Raw genomic sequence first — 21,851 nt, 5'->3', positions numbered from 1 at the left:
ATTGTTGGGTGGGGTGGTGGTGGAAGATCCGAGTTGGCGAGTGTATCATTTCGGGATAAAAATGTGCGCCCCTGGCTCGGGCCGGAACCCTTGTTCTCCATGTACGATCATATAATTAGGGTGAGACTGTAGCGCTCTGCCTTGCCGACCAACGATTTAATTATATTTGTGATTTATGAACGAGCAACTGCAGATAACTTATCATAATTAAACTTCATTATAACTATGCATCTCTTTAAATAAACGTGTTGCTAAATACCGTAAGGGGACTATTACTGCGATGAACTTTTAATGTAAACGTTTATAATGGGACCGGAGCCGTTTCCGAACTAAATGACCCATGTAAATTCACTTAGCAGATCCACGAATTGTTATAATTCACACGTATTTTTGGGCCCTTAATTGCTTGTTGATCCCGCTCCAGAACGTATCCAATTAGAAGTGGTTGTAAGTCGGATGGGATAAATTGACCGCGAAAGGGTGAAGAGAGTGAAAAAGTGTAGTAGGTATATAATGTGGAGACCTCGGGGGTAAGGACATGGCTTCGACGGCGTCAGCGTCGTAAGAGGCGATGGCGACGTCGTCAAGGCAACGTCCTGGCGCCTGGCCACCTATCTCTTCTCCCCGCTCTGCATTGTAGATAAATCAAGTTGCATATCTTACACGAAAAACTTGGATTTACATATGTACACAACACGACAGGGATGGCTTTGCGCATTTTTATCTACAAATGAGATCTTACCTATCAAAGCGCACATTTTCTCTCCTCCCAGTCGATAAATCATTACCCCACGCGATTTCAATTTCTCTCATAATTACAGATTTTAACACGTCCCTCTGTCCTAGCTGTTTGCAACTCTTTTAACTTTCTTTTCCGAACGCGCGGGCGTAGAAAGCGTACGGTTGTATTTTGTTTTATTTGTTGCTGCAACCCTTATTTCATCATAAAATCCGACTTACAACTGTCTGGACGGAGGGAAACAAATCTTTGACTACATTCGTCCCGAGATCCTAGAACTTAACACAACAATCACCGAATTTATTCCTCTGGTTAACGATTATGGGGTTTTATATTTAGCTCAACTGTTATCGGAACGAAGACGGCTCTTCTTCCATTACTGCTCCGTCACTCTAGAAAATTGATATTCCCAGATTTTGAAATCTTCCAGACCAAAAAGGAATTTTACTCGGGTTATGTGAGTTTAGATTTTTCCTCGTAATTCATCGATATCGTTTTGAAATCGAACGATATTAATATGTTGAGATATACACAGTAGGTAGGTTTTGTTATTGCGATTTCTGAGTTATCTCTTCTTCATAACTTGCATAACCATACGGTCGATCACAATATGGTGCGAGTAAATATCAGGATTACACATATGTTTTTTTAGTACATGTATTATGGAATTCCACGTTGTTATTGATAGAATTTACAAGTTAATTAAGTCGAATTTTATGAAAGTTTATTATCGTTATCGGATTATATTTATTGGAATGCTTGTTATAATCGTACGATAGAGACTAGAATTTGATTAATTAAAGTCATGATTCACTTGAACATATTTATTTTAATATTACAAATACATTTTAATATACATAATTTAGCTGCAAAATGCCGCGTCCTATAATAAGAAGATTGCACGATGTTTTAACACAAATCTAAAAATTGTAGCTCTTTAGAGCGGCGTCGAGGTCTTAAACGAATTAAAATAACTAATGGGAACAATATTTTCCACGAGCCTATTTCCTTAGTCACCCTGTAAATATTACTTTCAAACGCAAAAGTAAAGATTATGTACAATGAAAAATATCGTTCCCAAGATTTCAGATCAGTTTTAAGCTTGCTGTACAAGTTTCGGCGCGAAAACTGTTCAATTTTACATACATGGAAAATAATTAGTACAATAACATGGGCAAGTCTGGAATTTCTAGCAAAATTGCACTTTTTTCGCTGAATCGAAATGAACAATAAATAGCGTTATATATACGTATACATATATTTATAGATATATAACATTTTTACAAAGCGCGTAGTCACAACGTCTCTTTCTCACGCACAAGTCTTCACAAACACTGAGATCACTAAACCATATTTACAGGTAGAGTCTGTCTCTCTATTAAATTAACAAGTTCGAATTCTCATTGTATGTTTTGTCTCTTCGCTGCATGTTCCTCTTCAGTATCGGAAATGACGTCACTGTTCTCGTCGGTCTGGTTGTCCAACACTTCTTGTTTCCTTTTGGCCGTGGCCATCTCAGCCGCGTGCTTTTTCCGCCACTTGGTGCGTCTGTTCTGGAACCACACCTAGAAAAAAACTGACATGTAATACACCGCGGATACGTCGCGTGCACGCAACACGTTGCGGATACGTAACGCGGGGACGTAACGGAGAGGTAAAACGGGTTACTTCGCGATGTAGTTGTTACGGTTGAGAGATACACAAGTGAGAAAGCAGCCATGTTCCGGAGTGAAGTGTAATTAATAAAAGTTTTATCAAAGCGTGCGAGAAAGCAGTGGCGTCTGGAGTAGAGACCTGGTCGCAAACATCCTTAAGGGTGGAGAAAAGGCGGAGCTTTCTTTAGTCGAACAAGGGGTGCAAATGTATCGCTTAACCTTCCGCAAAACTGCTAAACAGCCAAAACGGGCTACATGTTTTCAGCGATTTCTGTACAACAGAGCCATTATATATTAAATTTGCGAATTACACGGTATTTAGAGCTATAGTGCGACCATAAATCATGCAAAATAGGGTCTCGCAGTTAATACAGGGAGGAGAAACGCGATGCTACCGGTTCGATATGCGCGAGAACGAGAATCTCATCAATTAAACAGGAAGATGTAGACCCACGAGTCATACTCTCTTCGCCATTATTTAGCTTTAGCTCGTCTTTAAACACGTCACAATAATTACCATGGTCTTCTATATCTAGATACTGACCGACCCAATTGCTTAGATTTTAATGGGCGAGGAAAAATATTATTGCGAAATTAATTCCAGTTACTCGCTGCGGAAGATAAGACAACTGCTAATTTTTCTGTCAGTGATTTATCACGTCCTTCTGACTTCTTTATTAGAAGAGGGTGAATATGAAATGAAAAACATCAACTTGAGATTGTGTCGAGGCAAAATAATATTTTTAAAATAAATAACCAGAAACCACTTTTCTTATTAATGTAAATATATAGATAAAAATATTTCCATTTGCTTCACACTGCTGATGTCGCGATAACGACGAAAAGGACATTTTTTCGATTCTCTTTATGAAATTTGTGACATGCCCATGAGTGTTTTGCACCAAACTTTCACAAACTTCGTATTAGTTTGCTTAACGTTTTAACGAAAAAGCTTTTATTGCGAGACCCACAAAATTAATAAAGTTAAAAAAGTTATTTCTTATTTTTCTCACTTTGATTACCTGGTTTTGCACTTTCCAGCGATACAAAATACAGACACATTTTTGTTGTTGTCTATATTGTATTCGTTATTTTTTTCCAGAAAGTACCACTCACATCCGTAATTATTCTTATCAATAATTTGGTAATTGTTCACTTTAACTACTTTTGGAATTTTCGCGTTTTTTCTGGCTAGACAGCCTCAGGACGTCCTCCTAGATCGTTTCCCACCATTCAAACCTTGTGCAAATGCCTTTTTTTTTTCTCTCCTGTTGTGTTTCAACTTTCAAGGTCGCATCAAGGTCGCGCCAATTTCTTAGTATAACTAAAGGGTAAGGAAAATTCATTTGCACAAGGTTTGAGTGGTGGAAAACGATGTAGGAGGACGCCCTGAAGCTGTCTAGCCAGAAAAAACGGGAAAATTCCAGAAGTAGCTAAACTGAACAATGACCAATAATTTATATAATTTCTAATTAAAAAAATATTATAATTATGTACATGCACCATATCACATTAGTACAGATAACACACTAGTTTTGTCTAAATATGACTTTTATACATGTGGAAATATAGAGCACAATTTTTATTTTAATATCTAATAATAATACCTAACAAGTGACTTTATTTTGAAAATTAAATTAAATTGGGGTAATCTAGCTGAACCACTATATTTTTTATTCTGTAATAATTGATGGTCCTAATTTAACACTGTACATTTTTCTTTTTCAGATTCATGCTAGACAGAAATAAAGTAGAGGTGTTGGATTTTCTCATGGGCTATGAGTCATATCTGCGCAAACGATGAATATCGGTCTCAAGTAGGCGCTACAAACCGACTGGAAAACATCGTCATTCCGTCTCTCTCTTGTCAATTTGCATGTAAAGTAGTCGATGTTTTCATTTACAGATTTTTTACTGGTTTATCGCTCCGCCTTGGCGCAGATATTTTCAAGGTCACAGTCCATGAGAGAATCCAATACCTTTTTTAACAATAAAAATTTTAAATGTCGGTTCTCAATACATATTTCAAAAACAAGAAATCAAGTTCAAGTTTCGGCTTACTGCAATAGTAGATAGATATTTATTTTTAGGATGTGGATTCAAAAATCGGTAATGATCAGGGTGATGGTTCTTTTTCAGTACTACAATTTTTTTTTGAGTCCCTACATAAATAAAAATTGAAAAAAATGTGTTATATTCAGTTTCTCAAAAGTTAATTTCCTTTTTGAAAAAAAAAATTAAATTCAAGTTTTAACAAAGATAGCGAAAAAAACCTATACGTAATGTTTGATTTTAAGTGTTTGCATGTTTGAAGGACAAATTTTATCTTCAAATACTTAATACGGGTTAAATAATTATTTAATAAAAATAATCTGATGACAAATTATAAAGTTTTCATATTTATAAGAATTTTTATTAATGAAATTATATTATTTTGAGACGAAAATTTACCAAAAACAAATTTCAAATTTGCCGAATAAATATGTATGTACTAATTTTAGATTGAGTACTTAGCCGCAACAAAAGCGCTTAATATGTATTTTATTGAGTCGGATAAATTTTTTTGAGAAACATTTTCGTTTAACAACAAATCAGTTTATTTTTTGATTCATTTGTTTGAAAAATTTAAGTTTAGAAAATGAAACGCACGTAAGAAAATCTGTTTAGCACACGTACGATTAAAGAACATTAAAACCCTTATTCAATTCAAATATACAAAGCATCAGTTAATTTAAAAGTTTGGGATTTTTTTGATTTTTAGTTACGGTTTGCTGAAGTCGAAGCCGACTGACTTTGCATGTCGAAAAGTGAATGAAAAAAAAATGAGTAAAAGTTTTTGATGTGCTGTTTTCTGACAAACGAAAAAATCAATTTTTTAGCTGCCAAACTCAAAGTAAAATTTGTAAATAAAAGCGATGGGTCCGTGGGAATGTTTAAAATATTTCAGTGTATCGTTCGGGGTGAATAAAATATTGTCGGTGAAAGTAATCGATCCTCGGGAAGGATGAGAAAATTTTGGGTGTATTGTTTTGGGGTGGTTTAGAGGATGAAATAAGGCAGTGAAGTGATCGGATTTAATTAGGGGTGTATTGCTCGGGATGATGTGAGGGCGAGTGTCGGTGCGTGGAAACAAATTGCGAGTGAGTGGCCCTTAATTTGCAAGCCAAGTGGTGTAGAGGAGATGAGGGGTGGCGCACATTCCGCAGCAGCGCGGCAACATGTACAGCTAATTACGCAGTCACTTAGCGTTAATCGATTCGGTCGCCTTACGTTAACGGTTAACGACACACTAATGACCCTGCATTTACATAGCGACCGGGGATTAGGGCGGAAACGGGATCGGCCCCCACCCCCGCCATGTAACTCATACAGATTTTATCTGGAATTATAAAACCGGACGTTTCGCGCTCGCAAACAATAAAAACATATATACGTCACGTAGATTAGCGACGTCAGCAATAAATCAAACCGTCATTTCGGGAAGAGCCGGCCCTGGACCGATGCATCGATATACCGCAGAATAAAATTCTATATGTGTCATGTGCATGATGGATTGGGGCCCGACAGCAATGGCGGCCGGCCAAGGGGGTTGGAATGACTCCGCCACGCCGAATGTCACCGCTGTAAGGGGAAATTTATATAGGATATATCAGTTAATTGAATTCGGTAAATATTACGCTTTGATCGCTCTATGTCCATTTCATTCCGGTTTTAATATTTATAGCGCGTTTTCTCTATCGCGCGCGCTACTGATGCGTCGCGTCAAAATGCCGGTCCCGCCCTCTGGCGCAAAAACGCACAATTAACATGCAAATTCGTAAATACCCCCAAAAATGACCCAAAATGTCGCCTTACGATCAGCGTATATCTATTTTTTGCCGAACAAACTGTCCGTACGCGATATTGGACCGTTCGGATTTCGATAAATGAAACTGAATTTGGAAAAAGTTCGACGGACGATTCATAAAGTCGACCACTAAATTGAATATATGACCCGGCGACCGAACGCACACATCATTTTAATATTTATCAGGCGTTTTCTGATACGCGATATGAACTACAAAACGTTCAAAACGAACCACTACCGTCACGTCACGACCATGTGTTATTTACCATCATCTCTACAGAATTATTCAATAATTACGGGAGATTAACATTACTAAAATAGAACTCGCCGGAATTTTTTCTCCCCAACTCTCTCAAATCTTTATAATTGACATTTGTCACCGGCATCATTACCACTTGTAAATATGCATCCTGCAGGTGTTTATCCATTCAAACTCATCGAGATTTTATTTTACAATCTTTCAATCAAATTTCCCCAAGCTGCCACATGTTTTACAGCGCCATATATAAATCTGACTTCGCACGGTGCTTTTAAAAAAGAACACGAAAATACGGCCGTTGTTAATATTTTATTACTTTTCATTTGTGAATTGAATAAACATCGAGGGTCGCCTTCACTAATAACTACGAGGTGAAGATTAAAATTTTCTAAATTACAATATTTATTCCTCAGAGTATAGGTTTAGAACCCTTCCTGTTTGATAATTACATACATGATTTTAAAATAGAGCAGAAAGGATGTGTTGTAAGCAGTTAAGTTCGTTGCAGGTTGGTGAATGATTAAAGTTTGTCGAAAGAAAAATCGTGCAATTAGGAGTGCAAGATGGCGTAATGAAAATGAGTGAATTAAAGCGAAAGCATGATTCATTAGTGTTTAATACGATGATGTTTAGGAGAGCGTGTGGGTTCGGGAGTCCCATTTGGAGCTTAACAAAGCGGGACCAGTCGAGATTCGCAAACTTATTAATTCCCGAGAGAGCTTTTTATTTAGCATTTTTATTTAATCTGAGCGCAGTTTTATTATCATAAAACATTCCGCATTTTTGTAAATTAAATCCTTCCGTTCCCGGTACGAATGCACTTCCAGAGGGAGGAAAAACTCGCTATTTGATGCGAGTAAATAAATAATAAGACGAGGCGCTATTAAACCGCGGCTTCATTAAACTAAAGGGACCTCGGAGAATACAAGAAAAAATAATCTGGACAAAACTCTCCCCAAGCTGCACTTTTACCGCTGAGAAAATCATCGTAAAACTCAACTAAACGTCTACTTTTTAAGATCTCCAACCTTCATTACCTAGCTCCAGAAATTAAAAATTAATTTTATCTTTGTTACAAGTTTAATTAAATTTAAATATGAATAGCTCTCGCAGCGGGCGTCGAATTTTTACGCCACTCTCACCACGATTTCATTAATTTCGCCGGAATTTTTGCACGACTAGTGAATATTCCCGAACGAGTGTCTGTCCTTAGTACCCCTTAAGTCACCGTCTATGGCTGCAGCTGTACTTGTATGATGTATCGTTTAAGGGAGGGTGTGCGGCTGTGCCGTATAATCTCCTGACAAATTGAATTAGGGCGGCGGGTTCCGCTAGGGGCGCCACTTGTTTATAACAAACATCGTCATTGCTATTTGGATTTGTCGATCTGATTGATATCCAAGACAACGAGGGATCCACTCAAATCACGACTCGATGACAAACAAATCTTCAACGCCCATTTCAACGTACAAAATAACAGACAAACGAGACTAAATAAATAACCCAACATGTTTTACAATTTTTTCTTTCGCATATAATCTTCAACGTCTTTAAATCACTTCTAACACCACAACGAACAAAACAAAGGGTTGATTAAAAAAAAAACAATTTTTCCACAAATTGTTACTGCAAATTTTACGTCGAACAATATGGCTCAAAGCAAAAATAACTTCTATTTTACTTAAATCAACATCACTCAATTGAGTGTCGTGTTTGCATTCGTTGGATGTTAGATTTGATATTGCTAATTTATTTGGAAATTGTGTCGATGGTGTTTTTATTATTGTTATAAATAGATTCATAACAGGTGAGTACAATACCACACAACGCTGTCACTAATCAAAATTTTGGAAAACATTTAACCAGAAACAGTACCATTCAGTTGAAATTGTAGACAAGATTTGATTGGTATTGATATTTTTTTTGGAAATGGTATAGATGTTACTTTTATTATTATTATTATTATAGACCAACTTGAAAAAGATTGACAATAGATTAGTATAACTAGGCCGTTAGAAACAACATCAATCGGTTGAAAGTCTAATCAGCATTCGCTTAATATTACATTTGATATTGCTAATTTGTTTGGAAACGGTTTAGTTGAAATTGTTTAGTGTTGTTATAAATTGATAATAGATAACCACAATGCTAGATTACTTAACTAGGCTTGTTATTAAATTAAAATTTTGAAAATGTTTTTAATATGTAATATCAAGCAGTCGAAAGTTTGATCAGTGTTTGATAGTATTAGATTTGATATTGATAATTTGTTTGGAATTGGTGTACCTAGATGGTGCTCTTTTTATTGTTATAAACCGTATTGAAAATAAATGATAATAGGCCAGATTACTTAACTAGACCGTTAGTAAATTAAAACGTTGGATCATTTTTAAACTAAAACAACATCATTCAGTTGAAATCTAATCAGCATTTACTTGCTGATAGATTTGATATTGCTAATTTGTTTAGAAGTGGTATATTTTATTATTGTTATTAAAAATTGATTGATAATCGGTACTATAATACTAGATTACTTAACTAGACCGTTATTTTTTTTTTTAATGAGAATGCATATGTAAGATTAAGCAATCGATAGTCTGGTCTGCATTTATTTTATGTTAGAATTGATATTGCTAATTAATAATGAAGGTAGTGTCAACAGTGTTTGATTTTTTAATAATTACATATCAGGAGAATTGTGACGGGTGAGTACAATACAGCTTAGCATTGGAACATTGTTTTTGATATTGAAGTGTTTCTGTTGAAGTGGTGTTGATATTGTTTGATATTGTGGATTTCGCGTTGCGTAAAGTGTGTCGGTTTGGGGTTGTCGCATTGGCTTTACGTGTCTGAGCGTGGAATGATTTGTTGAAAAGGATTTCTTTGTGAGGGAAAAAGTGGGTGGTTGTTTAAAACGCGCGTCGTGGAAGTGCGGTGAAGCTCAATATTAGCCGTATTATTTTTTGTCAACATCCAGGCTTATATTCAAATCTCGGTGGCTAGAGATTCAATAAAAATGCAAATTTACAGAGTAACAAAAGGGGGGCATTTACACTTGTCGAAAACGTTCGTCAAGCCGGATCCGACTTCCCGGACTGCTCTGTTTTCATTAATTCCGAACATATCGCAGGCACACGCGTCGCCACCGAATTACTCATGGGGGATTTCGATTCGGCCTATTTTAACCCCACAACATACTTAAAGTTAATCGGATTCATTTTGAAACGAGCCGATATATTGAGCCCGAGCCGGCCTAATCGCCGACTGACAGTTTCCAATACGGTCGACTTACTGCCGGCCAGATATTTAACATATTTATATTAGATTTATAATTGAAAAATTAACATATTTCTCAACATTTCATCCTCCCATTTAAATTCAGATTAATGTTCAGATACGCTTCTCCACTCCGTCAAAATATTACAAACGCCCTAAATGCAACTAATTTTAAACTAAATCCCCAATCAACTCCCACGCATTCCGCGGCCCTAATCCACCGAAAATTAACGAACGCTCCACCGACTAAAAAACTCACGTGTGCCCGTCAGTCCCTCTTCCATCAAACCAAAAAAACTTGTTCTCGTCAACGTCGAACCAAAAAATCACTTCTTCCAAACACTGCATCCACTCTCTTTCAAATATGCACAATATTTTCAATTTTGTCACCCAAGTAAAATTTTTCATAGAAATACAAACATCAAATTAAATTAGCCCCCAGGTATCAATTTTAGAAATGAAAATGTGATGAGTGTTCAGCTGAATAAATTAAAAAAAATTGTTCAGCACTAAAAGGAAAGCCAAAACATTTCGGTACATAGGTATACAGGCTGTCCCAGAACTGCCTTCCCAGAGAAAAAAGGAAGTATTTGGGTAAATGTGATAATCTGAATTTTAAAGAGAAAAAGTCCTATCTCAAGCGATAATCTTGAAAATAGCTGTCCAATTCTTTAGTAATACATGAGGACGAGCTTCTGAATTGGTGAAATTGAAAACTTAGAGCTACAGAAAAATTTATTTTGAAGTCTCTTTTGCTGTCGGGTCATGCCTGTTTTCTATGAGGAGGCAGTTCTGGGACAGGCTGTATAATATAAATCTGTTTACAAATATTGGAAGATTTTGAAAAACGCTTTGCTGGGTATATTCCAATAGTAAGGAAGAGATTTAATTTCTATATCATGTTTTTAATAATAGATGACAGGGACTCTCTTCCAGATATGCACAAGAATTTTGAATTTTGACACCCAACAAAAAACTCTCTTTGAATCTCAAAGACTAAATTGGATAAAGCGTTAGATATCTAGATTTTAACAATTTTAGAAAAGAAAATATTTTGAAGTAGTCGACTGAATACCTTTTATAATTATTTGAAAATTTGTTTAGCACCGAAAGAAAAACAAAAATCTTTAGGTATTTATATTTAAGAAAGAAACTTATTTCATTTATATCAGCCACTGCACCCTGCACCGTTTTGTTAAATCTTCCAATGTGCGAACAAATTTAACTCCATAGAATTCTTTTTCGAATAATAAAAATCATTGAAATATCGGGCGTTTTTTTAAATTTCACCTCATAGTAGGCGTTGAAGAGTCGATTGTGAACGCACTATACAGGTTACGGATCAGGGATCAGCTGTTTAAATCTTACGTTTTACACGAGTGGCGCGTTCACAATCGACTCTTTAACGCCTACTACGAGGTGAAATTTAAAAAAACACCCAATAGAAAGACCAAAATATAAATAAAGCATTAAATATCGACATTTAATAATTTTCAAAATAAAAATATTTTGAAGTAGTCAGCTAAATAAATCTCATTATATTTAAAAAACCTGTAAACCACTGAAAGAAAAGCCAAAATACATAACTATTTATATTTGTGTTGAAGAAAAAGACTTACTTGATTTAAGTCATCCAATGGAGCGTTTTGAAAGTTTTCATATATTTCTAAACAGGTTTCATTTTTTTGTAAGTATTTTTTTTCCAATAAAGAATGATATCAGCTCTTCCAAACATGCACAATGTTCATTGTGAAACTCAAAAACAAATAGTTTTAGCAACTTAAATTAAGGATTATCTAAGTACATCTATAAAAAAAAAATATTTTGCAATAGTCAGCTGATTAATTTGTATAATTTAAAAAAACATTGTTCAGCACCGAAAGAAAAGCCAAAATATTTAAGTACATACCTACATATTTGTATTTGCGTTTAAAAGAAAAACTTTTTGATTTATATCATCCACCGAGGATCCTTTCGAAAGCGTTTTACAAAATCTTCCAATATGTATGAACAGATTTAATTTCTATAGGAATAATTTAATTCAAATAACAGATGACATAATTATCCCTAAAATGTACATAAAATTAACATAATAAGAAGGTACTTATCATTAAACATCATTAAATATGTAGGTATGTTCTGAAAATTTTAATTTATGTAATATATTTTAGAAGAAATATCTTTTAGAAAATGTAGACAGACAGTAGGAAGATAAAGTTTAATTAAAATATGTATATAATTATTTCAAAATATTTAATGCGAAAAATACCAATAAGTATGTATTTTTTTGTTTCTTATCTTTCTTCCTTTTGTTGAAAAAATGTTAATCATGCATAGTTATCTCAAAATGATGTGTAGGTAAGTAGATAATAGTAATTATTAGCGACAATAAGACGTTTTAAATCGATTAAAAATGAATTTGGGGAAAAAGTGTTCTGTTAAGTCCTTTTCGAATGTGAGTTGATAATTGTCCAATAGGATGGTTGAATAAGACAAAGTCGACTTACTTTTACTTGGGATTCCGTCATCCCTAGGGCGTAGGCGAGTTTCGCTCTTTCAGGACCCGCCAAGTATTTGGTTTGTTCGAAGGTTTTCTCCAAGGCGAAAATTTGTTGTCCGGAAAAGGTAGGCCTCGTGTGTTTCTTTTTGGCGTCTTTATCCGGTCCTATCCCACCCATATTACTCTGGTTCACTGAAAAAGTGCAAAGAACAAATTGAAAACGATGCGGGACGAGTGACAAAGTGAATATAATTATTAGGGTGAAACATTTAATGTCATCGAGGATTGTCTTTAATCCGAACAATAAAAAACAAATCGTTGTGGTAACAGTGCGTGCTTGGACAAAATTTATTTTATAATCACGTTACGAGCGAACTTTATACGCCCATTTTAACTCAGTTTTGTTACTGTGATGATTACGTTTTAAATCAGCAATGAATCAAGAATTCATGATGGTGACTAAACCCCCGCACGCATAATACATTTCGGCACACGATTTAATTTATTACTCGCAATTCGCCCATATTTTCTCTGCGTATCGAGTTCTGTATTCCAGTTTTTGCACACTCGTAAATTACAGCACGAGTGGAGTCAAAAATTTTGATGCGATCGACCCTTCGGGAGCAAAACGCAATTTTTGCTAATTTCGGACCCGCCTCGCTTCCGTACTGTCCATTTCGCACACACTAAAAAGAATTCAATAGTTAACCGATACAAAACGGCAAAACAACGAAAATGTGAGGAGAATACGGAATTTACTCAGAAAATCACTACCTAACTAAAATCTCTTCATCTCGCTCTTTCAACACATGTTACAGGGCTGACGAGCGTTGCGAGAAATCACGCCAGAAAAATCCAAATCTATACAAGTGACGCCCTATCGCACTTTTACCGAGACTAATTAAAACGAAGAAAAAATCTTGATAAAATTAATAAGTTAAAAAAGTCCACAGAAACTTAATTAGCGAGTCTCGACATTGATCCCGCCTCCCCAACCCCTATCCCGATGTGGTTACACTCTGCTGAGACGAAAAGCCAGACTGCACCCCATGTTTCAGGAGCTAGCTGGCAGCTCATTCATAATTGGCTCCACACACAAAAAATGATTACTATTTTTCAGTGATAAAAAGACCCACATGGAGGACTCCCTCAGTTACAATGGCGATCCACTGAATAAGGACTTCTACAAGTAGCAGTACTTACTGTGGTCACAAATGTACGACTTAATTATTAAAGTTGTCTAAAATCTGATTGGACCGTATGTTTGTTCTTCCTCTAGGTCCAGATCTATTATTGCAATACTATGGACGCAATTTTGTGAAAAACGTCAAATTGCTATTTACACAATGCAAAGTGATTAGTGACATCGAAAGATAAGAGGAGTCAATATGTCGGTTGAAATAAATTCGAAACGTTTGAAAGATTTTAGATAACGTTGATAAAAAAGTTGACATCTTAGATGAGATAGTGAGTGATGAGATGACTTACCGAATTTTAAGTAAGCTTCTTGTTCTGGAATAGAAAGATAGTTTAGTTATTGTGAATAGAGGTACCTACATGTGAGTTACAAGGGAAGAAATGAGAGGGTGCAAAAGCGAGATAATCAGTTTTTGGTATGTCTCCATCGAAAAGATGGTGGTGTTTTAAAAAGCTCTTTGTATTCTTAGAACATGTGCTTTCGCTATTATAGGATGTATTGTTGAAACATCGATATTATTTATAGGACTATTTCAGCTTATATTGGCAATATGGTCCCGAAAATATCGCGCTGGATGCAAAAGAGCCCAGGTTAGGTTTCCATTGTGTCGAAGTCGATACTTTTATATCTGTAAGATTCTACACTGAACAGACCAGATGTCTATATAATAATCTATATATGCTGACAACGCAGGATGTAGCGTTAGATGTTCCTCTTGGGACATATAAGCCGGGAACAAATTCAATAATGCATCTATAGTCTCGCTTCCAGCATCTTACGGAAGCTGCCGATATCGGTTGGATATTCGTCGAAATCCGCCTTTTCAGATGATGTTCCCATGTTCCGGCAGTGCGAGAATAGTGAACATGTATTCGTAAATCATGACGATCGATAAGGACCTGAGAAACTCCCCAGTATGGCCAGGATATTACAAACTAATAGTGCCCCACTCAGTTCGCATCATCGAGGTCCCAGTTTTTGGCCGGTCGTCCTGACGAAGAAGGCGACGGCTGAAGCGAAGCTTGTAGATCCTTGCTTCTTACATTCCATGAAAGCGCAATCAAGGAATTATTCATATTGGGACAAGGATAACGCGTAACAGACATAACAGCAGCATGTAAGAGAGTGCTAGTGTGGAGATAAGCGAGATGGGGCGATACTAAAGTGGATAATCTCATGATCCCGTTATCTAGAGATATAATTATTCTAACAGGGTGTCTTGCTTAAAACAGCTTGCTCGATCGGTGCGGCTGTGCTCCCACCCCCAGCCGCTTCCGTTGCTAGGTTACCGCCTCTAGCAACCGCAGAAACACTGCTACAATGGTGATGCTTGTTCTACACGACACGCACAACACTTCGCCCGATACGGAAGATGGATTGTGATGATAACAATCTCCCTTGCGCTGCTTCCGCCGTTTTCCGACGCTCTAATTTACATCTCTCTAACTCTTTTAATCGGACGCAAACCGTCGACCACATTCTGATGCTAAATACTTATGATACGGACGTCGTGTGGGGATAACGCGCGCACACGTCACACTCATTCACCAGAAAATTACTGCCAGCAATCAGCAGCACTCAGAAGGGACGTACGCTCTGATCTACGAATCACCTTCGACAACCCACAGCTCGGACGAAAACGGGCCCTCCTCGCTGATTGAGCTGATTTATCGTGAGCCATCGCCGAACGAACGTTTACATTATTTCTACAGCTCTGTAGACTAGTTGTAAAAGTCAAGTGCAAATAAAACAAAATCCTATTTCCGATTTTGATTTTCTTTGTACTCTTTCCGATTTACTACCCAAGATTGCTTTACTACATTTCAAAACTTTACAGAAAACCACTAAGATATTGCAAATACTTTTGCACAACAATCGGAACAAAATACAAAAATGCTAACGCACACAGACTTACACACTAAGAAATAAAAATCTTTATCTTTGTGATACTCTCCTCATATTTATAACCACGAGGGTACAATAATGGGACACTTTTCCATATCTCCACATATTTTCTATGATTTAAATTTATAAATGTGGCTATCCAAATCGATAAATCTGCTTAAACTTAACTTTGAAATAAAAACAAATTGTTGATAGGGTTTCAGGTTTTAAAGTAGGTGAAGTACACTTCTTCTATCATTAATAATTTATTTTAAACAATTTTGCAGTTGCATCGATCTCAATACCTATTCAGAAATTAAACCACAATGCTTATTTTGTTTTTGTTTGTTTCTTAATTATTCATGGCATAAATTAATTTCTTTTTGTAATGCTTACCAAATGGAAAATCAAGAATATTTTTACTTTGAACAAAAAAAGATAATTGTATAAGTGATGATAAGTTGCATAACACTTTATTATTAACCTAAAGCTGACGCGCTTTTGGTTTTTGTGTTGTCATTCGGATGATGACGGCTTTGCTGTCGAAACGCGCGTCAGCTTTAGTTTAATAATAAAGTGTATTTGGTATAAGAACATTAATAAAGTATTACAGTTGTGAACGTCAAGTGGTCTATTAAATTTCGTATGACAAATTATGATAATGTTGACAATGGACAGACAACATAAGCTATTCATCTGTGTTATACATATTATTGAATAAAAATATAAAAATAGATTATTACAGATAAAACTAAATTCAAATTTTACCCAAATTCTATCTTTAAATAGGATAAAAATTATTTAAAAAAGTAACGTTAATAGGCTAGCTATAAAAATGTCACCATTCTTTGGAATATTATGTTGATATCATCACAATATTTAAATAAAATTCCTTCTATACCTACGCTTAGGTACATATACCTACCTATTTATTATGCACTTTTGTTCCCTTGTGTCTTTAATTAATTGTGTTACAGTAGATTTTATGTTTACTACCGTGCGATTGAAAATTAAAAAAAAACGTGACGGCCGTGATTAATACACTTCAGTTGGCAACACGTAAAAATTTAATTTAAATTTCATCAGATTTTATTACAATAGTAACTGTCATTATTAATGATTGACTATTAAAATTTGCTATTACAAAATATTCACTTTAGAGCTAAAAATTTTCATTGTGCAGTGTACTTCACAAATGGAGAAATACTTGAAAACGGCGAATGGTCTTATTCGACAGCTCGAGTTTTTGAGGAAACAAAAGTTTCCGACTTTCAAGGCACTTACCAGCAACTTGCCTTGATTAATTCGTTTTTCCATACCTGAGAAACAACGTGTTCAAAAACAGGCCTGGCACAATTCCTGAATTAATGCAAGTAATTATTGATACCTGCGATTTAATTGATGTGCTGACTTTGCAAAGGTCAATTGAAAATATGAAGCGAAGAGTAACATTATGTTTTAAATCTCATTGTTTCATTGCACTAGGTGAGGAAATTCTTTTACAACCCACAGGTCACACATAATTCACACCTTTACGAAAATCAAGATTTCAACGTTCTCAAAATTTTAAGACTGACATCTGATAATTGAAATCTTAACGAATTGCCAACTGAAATGTTTGGTCACAGCCAACTCTAATTTTATTTTTCGATCTCAGGGTACTTAAATTGAATGTGCTTTAGAAAACAATTTTATTTTGCAGTTCGTGTTTCCGGTTAATTTACATTCTTGATTGTGCTTATAAAAAAGAAAAAAAATTGCCCTAAAAATTTTCCATTACCTATAAGAGACTTCGGTAAAATAATTTTTCTAATCGTTCAATATTTTATTAAGGAATAAAATATATTTTATACATATGTGCCTACATACTATATTTAATTAAGCAAAATTTTCAAATCTATTATTTACCTAAAGTCAGTAATACAGGGTTATTATAAATGATTGTAGTCGAAGCAGGCCATGCCCATGTTATGAAATTTTTGCCGCTTTCATGTGAACTGTCAATATTTGTCGCTGTCACTGTCATTTTTTAGGTGAAAAGTGCGGTGATGAGAATTTTATTTATTTATTTTTTTAATTAACGATTGAATCCAAAAATATTAAGTTGTTTTGCAACCAATTCTAAAAATATTGGGTTGTTTTGCACCCAATTTAAACCCTGTATGCGAACGGTGTGTGTGTGTACTGACTTCTTCACATCATTTTGATGTTTTTTATATCGAGCGGCAACCATAAATTTTACATTCAGTTTTTACGCCCACTTGGACTACAGTCATTTATAATAACCCTGTATGTTATGGTGTAGAAATTACAGAATAGTAAATACAAAATAATTGAATTAATATTTTACTTGTACATAGTACCTAATGATGGAAGTCTTGAGATGAAGTTATTTTAAATTTGCATGGACCGTGGTGACCAAAATAATTTTTAATTTATACGATTTTATGTAACAGGAACAATTTCAGAACCTACTTTTATTTTTGACCTTTTCACTTTCAAATGGCACCTACGGCATACGTGTAGATATGTACCTATATTAGTCACATTTGAAAACTATGTACATATTTTGAATTTAGTAATACAATATAATAAATCAATTTAATTATTAGAAAATGGTGTAGAAAGAAGAAGTGGAAGATTTTGAAAGGGTTACGTTTTGAAAATTCGTTCACGTCGAAAATGTCAGATGATCATTATGTTTTAAAGCAATCATCTACTTAGCTACTAAGATAACAAAGGTAGTAAAATTTTTATGACGAGATTTATTGTTGCCCCATCGAAATTATAAGGTTGAGTTGTAGGCCGCGGGGGACGGCTGCGCTTTTATGGTTTCAATTAAAAGATACGCAAATTGATAGAAGAGAACATGACGGGATCGTGCATAAAGTGCTGTATGGGGTGCAATATGCGAGATAAAAATACAGAATCAATTATTCGTACATCCTCCGGGCAGTTGGCGGCAATTTATCGGGGAAAAAGTAGTTGTGTTGAGTGCGAAGTGATGTGGGGGTTTATTGTCCAAAATTAATAAGGAAGCGGTAGCATCGGTTTTAGGACGTGGAGTAAATTTATCCCCAGCTCGGCTGGTGGAGGCAGTAAAAGCGGGTTGAACGGCAGAACAGTAACATGACAGACCGTTAAATGTTGCTGCGATGAACAAGTAATTCAGTACTAGGGTCTTCAATTAGCAAAGTTGGCTGTTATAACGCCGTACCTCGCGCAAAAGCCATCATGTCGACCATGTTAGCTATTATACGACGCACACTTCAGATAACTGTTTATTGCCGACATAAGACAAAGTTGTCTTAATTAAATTTATATACCGGCAATATCGCCCCGCCATTTCACTCCATACTTTGTTTACAAATTGCGATAATGGGTGACACGTGTGAACGCGCCCTAAGAACCTACGTTGAATGCCGTTTATTCAACAATCACAATTGCTTGACGTTGATAACGTGCTAGCAAATCGTCAAACCAATTCTAATACAATGCGATTAATCTAACTGCTTTATTATTACAAGGTGCAAATTGTAGTGCATTGTTATCACGTTTTACAAGTCATAAAACAGATATTTCTCCTGGAATAAACGATAATATCAACATGACATATGTTGAGATTACGGTGTAATTATATCAAACCTCTCCTGCCTCTGAAGTGGCTCACTTTTGTCTGCCTCTGCATATACAGGGTGAGTCACCCACATACAAAAACTAAAAATCTCACCACCAACCGCCGATGGGTGGTGGCTTTCAATTTTGATTTTGACGTGTCAAAAATTTGATTTGATTTTCGAAACGCTTGTCACGGCACGCGTGTATTTTTTAAGGATATCTATGTCTCCTCGAAGAAGAAGGAAGATCAGGTGTTGGCCCTCGCGATGATCCCACGTCCCACTTGAGATTTATTTTATACATTGGAAGTATAAAATATGAGGATATGTTTGAAAACAAGGTTCGAATCGGACGACAGCTATCAGATCTCTGTAATTAATGTCTGGGCTTGTTTGATTTGCCAAGTTAATAACGCTACTGCCAGATGGCGCCAAACAAATAACACATACGTCACCGGTCATTACGTATCCGCGCCCAACGTTTCACCGAGGGGGTGGAGGGGTTGAATGTTCGCTCTCGACTCTAGTCTAACTGGCCGCAATCACCTATACTTGTATATTGTGATATATGATGTAATAATGCTCCAAACATATGTGCCTCTCGGTGCGATAACGGAATTAGTATTGATATCACCTAATCAACTGCACTAATGAAGAAACGCATATGTCGCTTACATTCTCGAATAATAATCATTGTTTCGATCATTATACGCAATAAACAACAGATAACAACAAGAAGTGACAACTAATCATTTTAATTACGGCCGCCATCTTACATTCGACATCATCGAACTCACTTTTTCGTCACCATCTCAAGTGAGTTTGATGACGACGGGTCGAGCGAGGTGTCCGTTTGATCAGCGACAAACACTCCAGATTCACGACACGACGGAAATGATTCGGTTCTGAAAGGTCTTTGTGTTTTCCATTTCTTTTACGGTGCGCCGCGCCAACCTGATAAACATTCCACATAATCGTACTTGTTCCCTACATGGAAATAAAAATATTATTGTAAGGAATAACGATTGATATTTCCTTTTCGCAGGGACAAAGCTTTAACTAACCGAGCGAACGGACCCGTACAATTACTAAAACAAACATTTGCTCAGATTTTTCCCGAGGCAATTTGTTTGTTAATGTCTCTAACAGAGTTCCAATTCGGTGAACAAACTTTTGTTGTTTCGTTTCTCAATCGTTTCATAAAATTATGGCATCCAACTGTAATATAAACTTCAATCATCCCTTTATTATTTTTTATTTCCCGTATCTACTATTTGATGGCCCATCTAGTTTTTCCTTCTAGCGCCGACTGTTTTTTATTTTCTCTTCATTATACTATAACTTTCGGTCATTGATAATCACGAAAACAAACGATAAATTTTGTTTTTTTCCCTTTTTGGAGAGTATCCCCAATACCTTTTGTTTTACTGTCGGATCATAAAATAAAAAATGCAATACCGATGGATTAATGCGATTTGGGAAATTTGTTTGTAACTGGCAAATAGATTAACTTAGAAACCATATTCTATTTGTGATGTGGCGAAACAAACATTTGACTTGAATTGGATTGTCGGGGCGACAGTGTTTACGATAGGAATTATGTGGCCGAACAGGTAAACTGGATGAGAACGTGAAATCATCAACATTCTGCAGAGCATTCTGTCATCGTACCACGCACTGTTACCGCTTCGCAGCTAATCAAATTAATTCGAGCCTCTCTAGGAGTTAGTTCTAGGTATTAAAAATTTTTGGGGTTGCAGTCGGGGTATTTTAGACTTACTGCTACTGAGACGATCCCTCCAGGCTATGGGGTTGGAGACGAGTCCTTGGAATCCGGGCCAGTAGAGGCCTCCGGTGCTCCTTCCGAGTTCGACGGGCGGCTTGTTGACCGAGTTGGCGGCGTGGTGGTGGAAGAAGGCAGCGGCGGCGATGTTGAAGCCTCGCAGGCCGGAATTGGAGGCGCTCTGGGCGCTGTTGGAGGCCATCCCCAGAGTGTTTTGGGTGAAACCCAGACTGTGCGGGAAGTGCAGCGGCCCCGTCGTGATTTGCGAGGGTCTGGAGAGTATGTGGTCTATACCGTGGGGGTTGGCCCCTTGGGAGCTGTTGCTGTTGCTGGTGGCCCCCAGCGGACTGCGCGAAGTCAAGCCGGAGCGTTCTACGTGTAAGCTTGTACGCTCCAGCAGGACATCGTCCGTTTTGTCGGGGCCGTGCAGGTGGTGATCGGGGCTCAAGTGCTGATGTTGGTGTTGCTTCATCTCCGTCATCGAGTGGAGGGCCGCGAGCGGCGCCGCCAGCATGTTTCTGTGCTCTATGTTGAGGAAGCTGAGATTCTGCTGGCTGGCGAACTCCAGCATTTTAGAGACTGGCGGAGGCGGCGTCACGGACACTTCGGAGCGGTCGCTGGACGCGTCGCTGTGCTGCGTCATTGCCTCGGGAGACGCCGTGGTTGCTGGTGAGGACGCGGATCGCGTCACCAGGTCTGGGCTTAGGTCGCTCACAACACGTGGCTGGCACGGCACATCACAGCACTCCGCGGTGGCCAACGGTGACTCGAAGTTGGCTATCAACTGACTTAGAGATTGAGGTGAGCAATGACTGAGGCGAGTAGGCGGCGGCAAGGTGACTCAGCAGTCTCCGCGGTGGGGATGTCTATGAACTGTACTGCATGTTAAATATGTGCTACCGTTAAAGCTCATTACAGTGGCCTTTATGGTAGGGGAAATTCGGCCGGTCTGTGCGTGTTGCCTGGCTGCGTGGCTGCACACTGCTCTATTTTTAAAAGAGATTAATGCTTTTTTCATTGGCGGGAAGGAGGACCGGCGGGCGCCGAACGACGCCGTGATTGGCGATGCCGCGCTTCCCTGGAACCGCCCGCA

At 37.0% G+C, this 21,851-nt stretch overlaps 1 protein-coding gene across 2 annotated transcripts; it reads right to left on the bottom strand.

The window, feature by feature from the left end:
• Positions 1-1,548: 1,548 nt before the first annotated feature.
• On the bottom strand, positions 1,549-21,643 carry HGTX (HGTX homeodomain transcription factor). 2 transcript variants are annotated; one of them, XM_069061349.1, is made up of 4 exons: positions 20,756-21,643; positions 13,765-13,788; positions 12,284-12,468; positions 1,549-2,304 (listed from the first exon to the last, which is right to left on the bottom strand). In XM_069061349.1, the coding sequence occupies exons 1-4, from the start codon at positions 21,399-21,401 to the stop codon at positions 2,140-2,142; spliced, it is 1,020 nt and encodes a 339-aa protein (XP_068917450.1). In that variant the 5' UTR covers positions 21,402-21,643; the 3' UTR covers positions 1,549-2,139. The 2 variants fall into 2 exon arrangements, with proteins under 2 accessions (XP_068917450.1, XP_068917451.1); XM_069061350.1 differs by lacking the exon at positions 13,765-13,788.
• Between the last annotated feature and the right edge of the window lie 208 nt (positions 21,644-21,851).

Source organism: Tenebrio molitor, chromosome X, assembly GCF_963966145.1.
Source record: "Tenebrio molitor chromosome X, icTenMoli1.1, whole genome shotgun sequence".
Classification (NCBI taxonomy): domain Eukaryota; kingdom Metazoa; phylum Arthropoda; class Insecta; order Coleoptera; family Tenebrionidae; genus Tenebrio; species Tenebrio molitor.
This window is presented reverse-complemented; position numbering and strand designations above follow the sequence as displayed.

What these genes read in the sequence shown, in the direction of transcription:
- HGTX (XM_069061349.1), bottom strand. Translation starts at nt 21,401, where the DNA reads ATGACGCAGCACAGCGACGCGTCCAGCGACCGCTCCGAAGTGTCCGTG. An exon ending in AGAAGCTTACTTAAAATTCG is followed by an intron (nt 12,469 to 13,764) that starts GTAAGTCATCTC and finishes GCACTTTTTCAG; the next exon opens with TGAACCAGAGTAATATGGGT. An exon ending in TGACGGAATCCCAAGTAAAA is followed by an intron (nt 2,305 to 12,283) that starts GTAAGTCGACTT and finishes GTTTTTTTCTAG; the next exon opens with GTGTGGTTCCAGAACAGACG.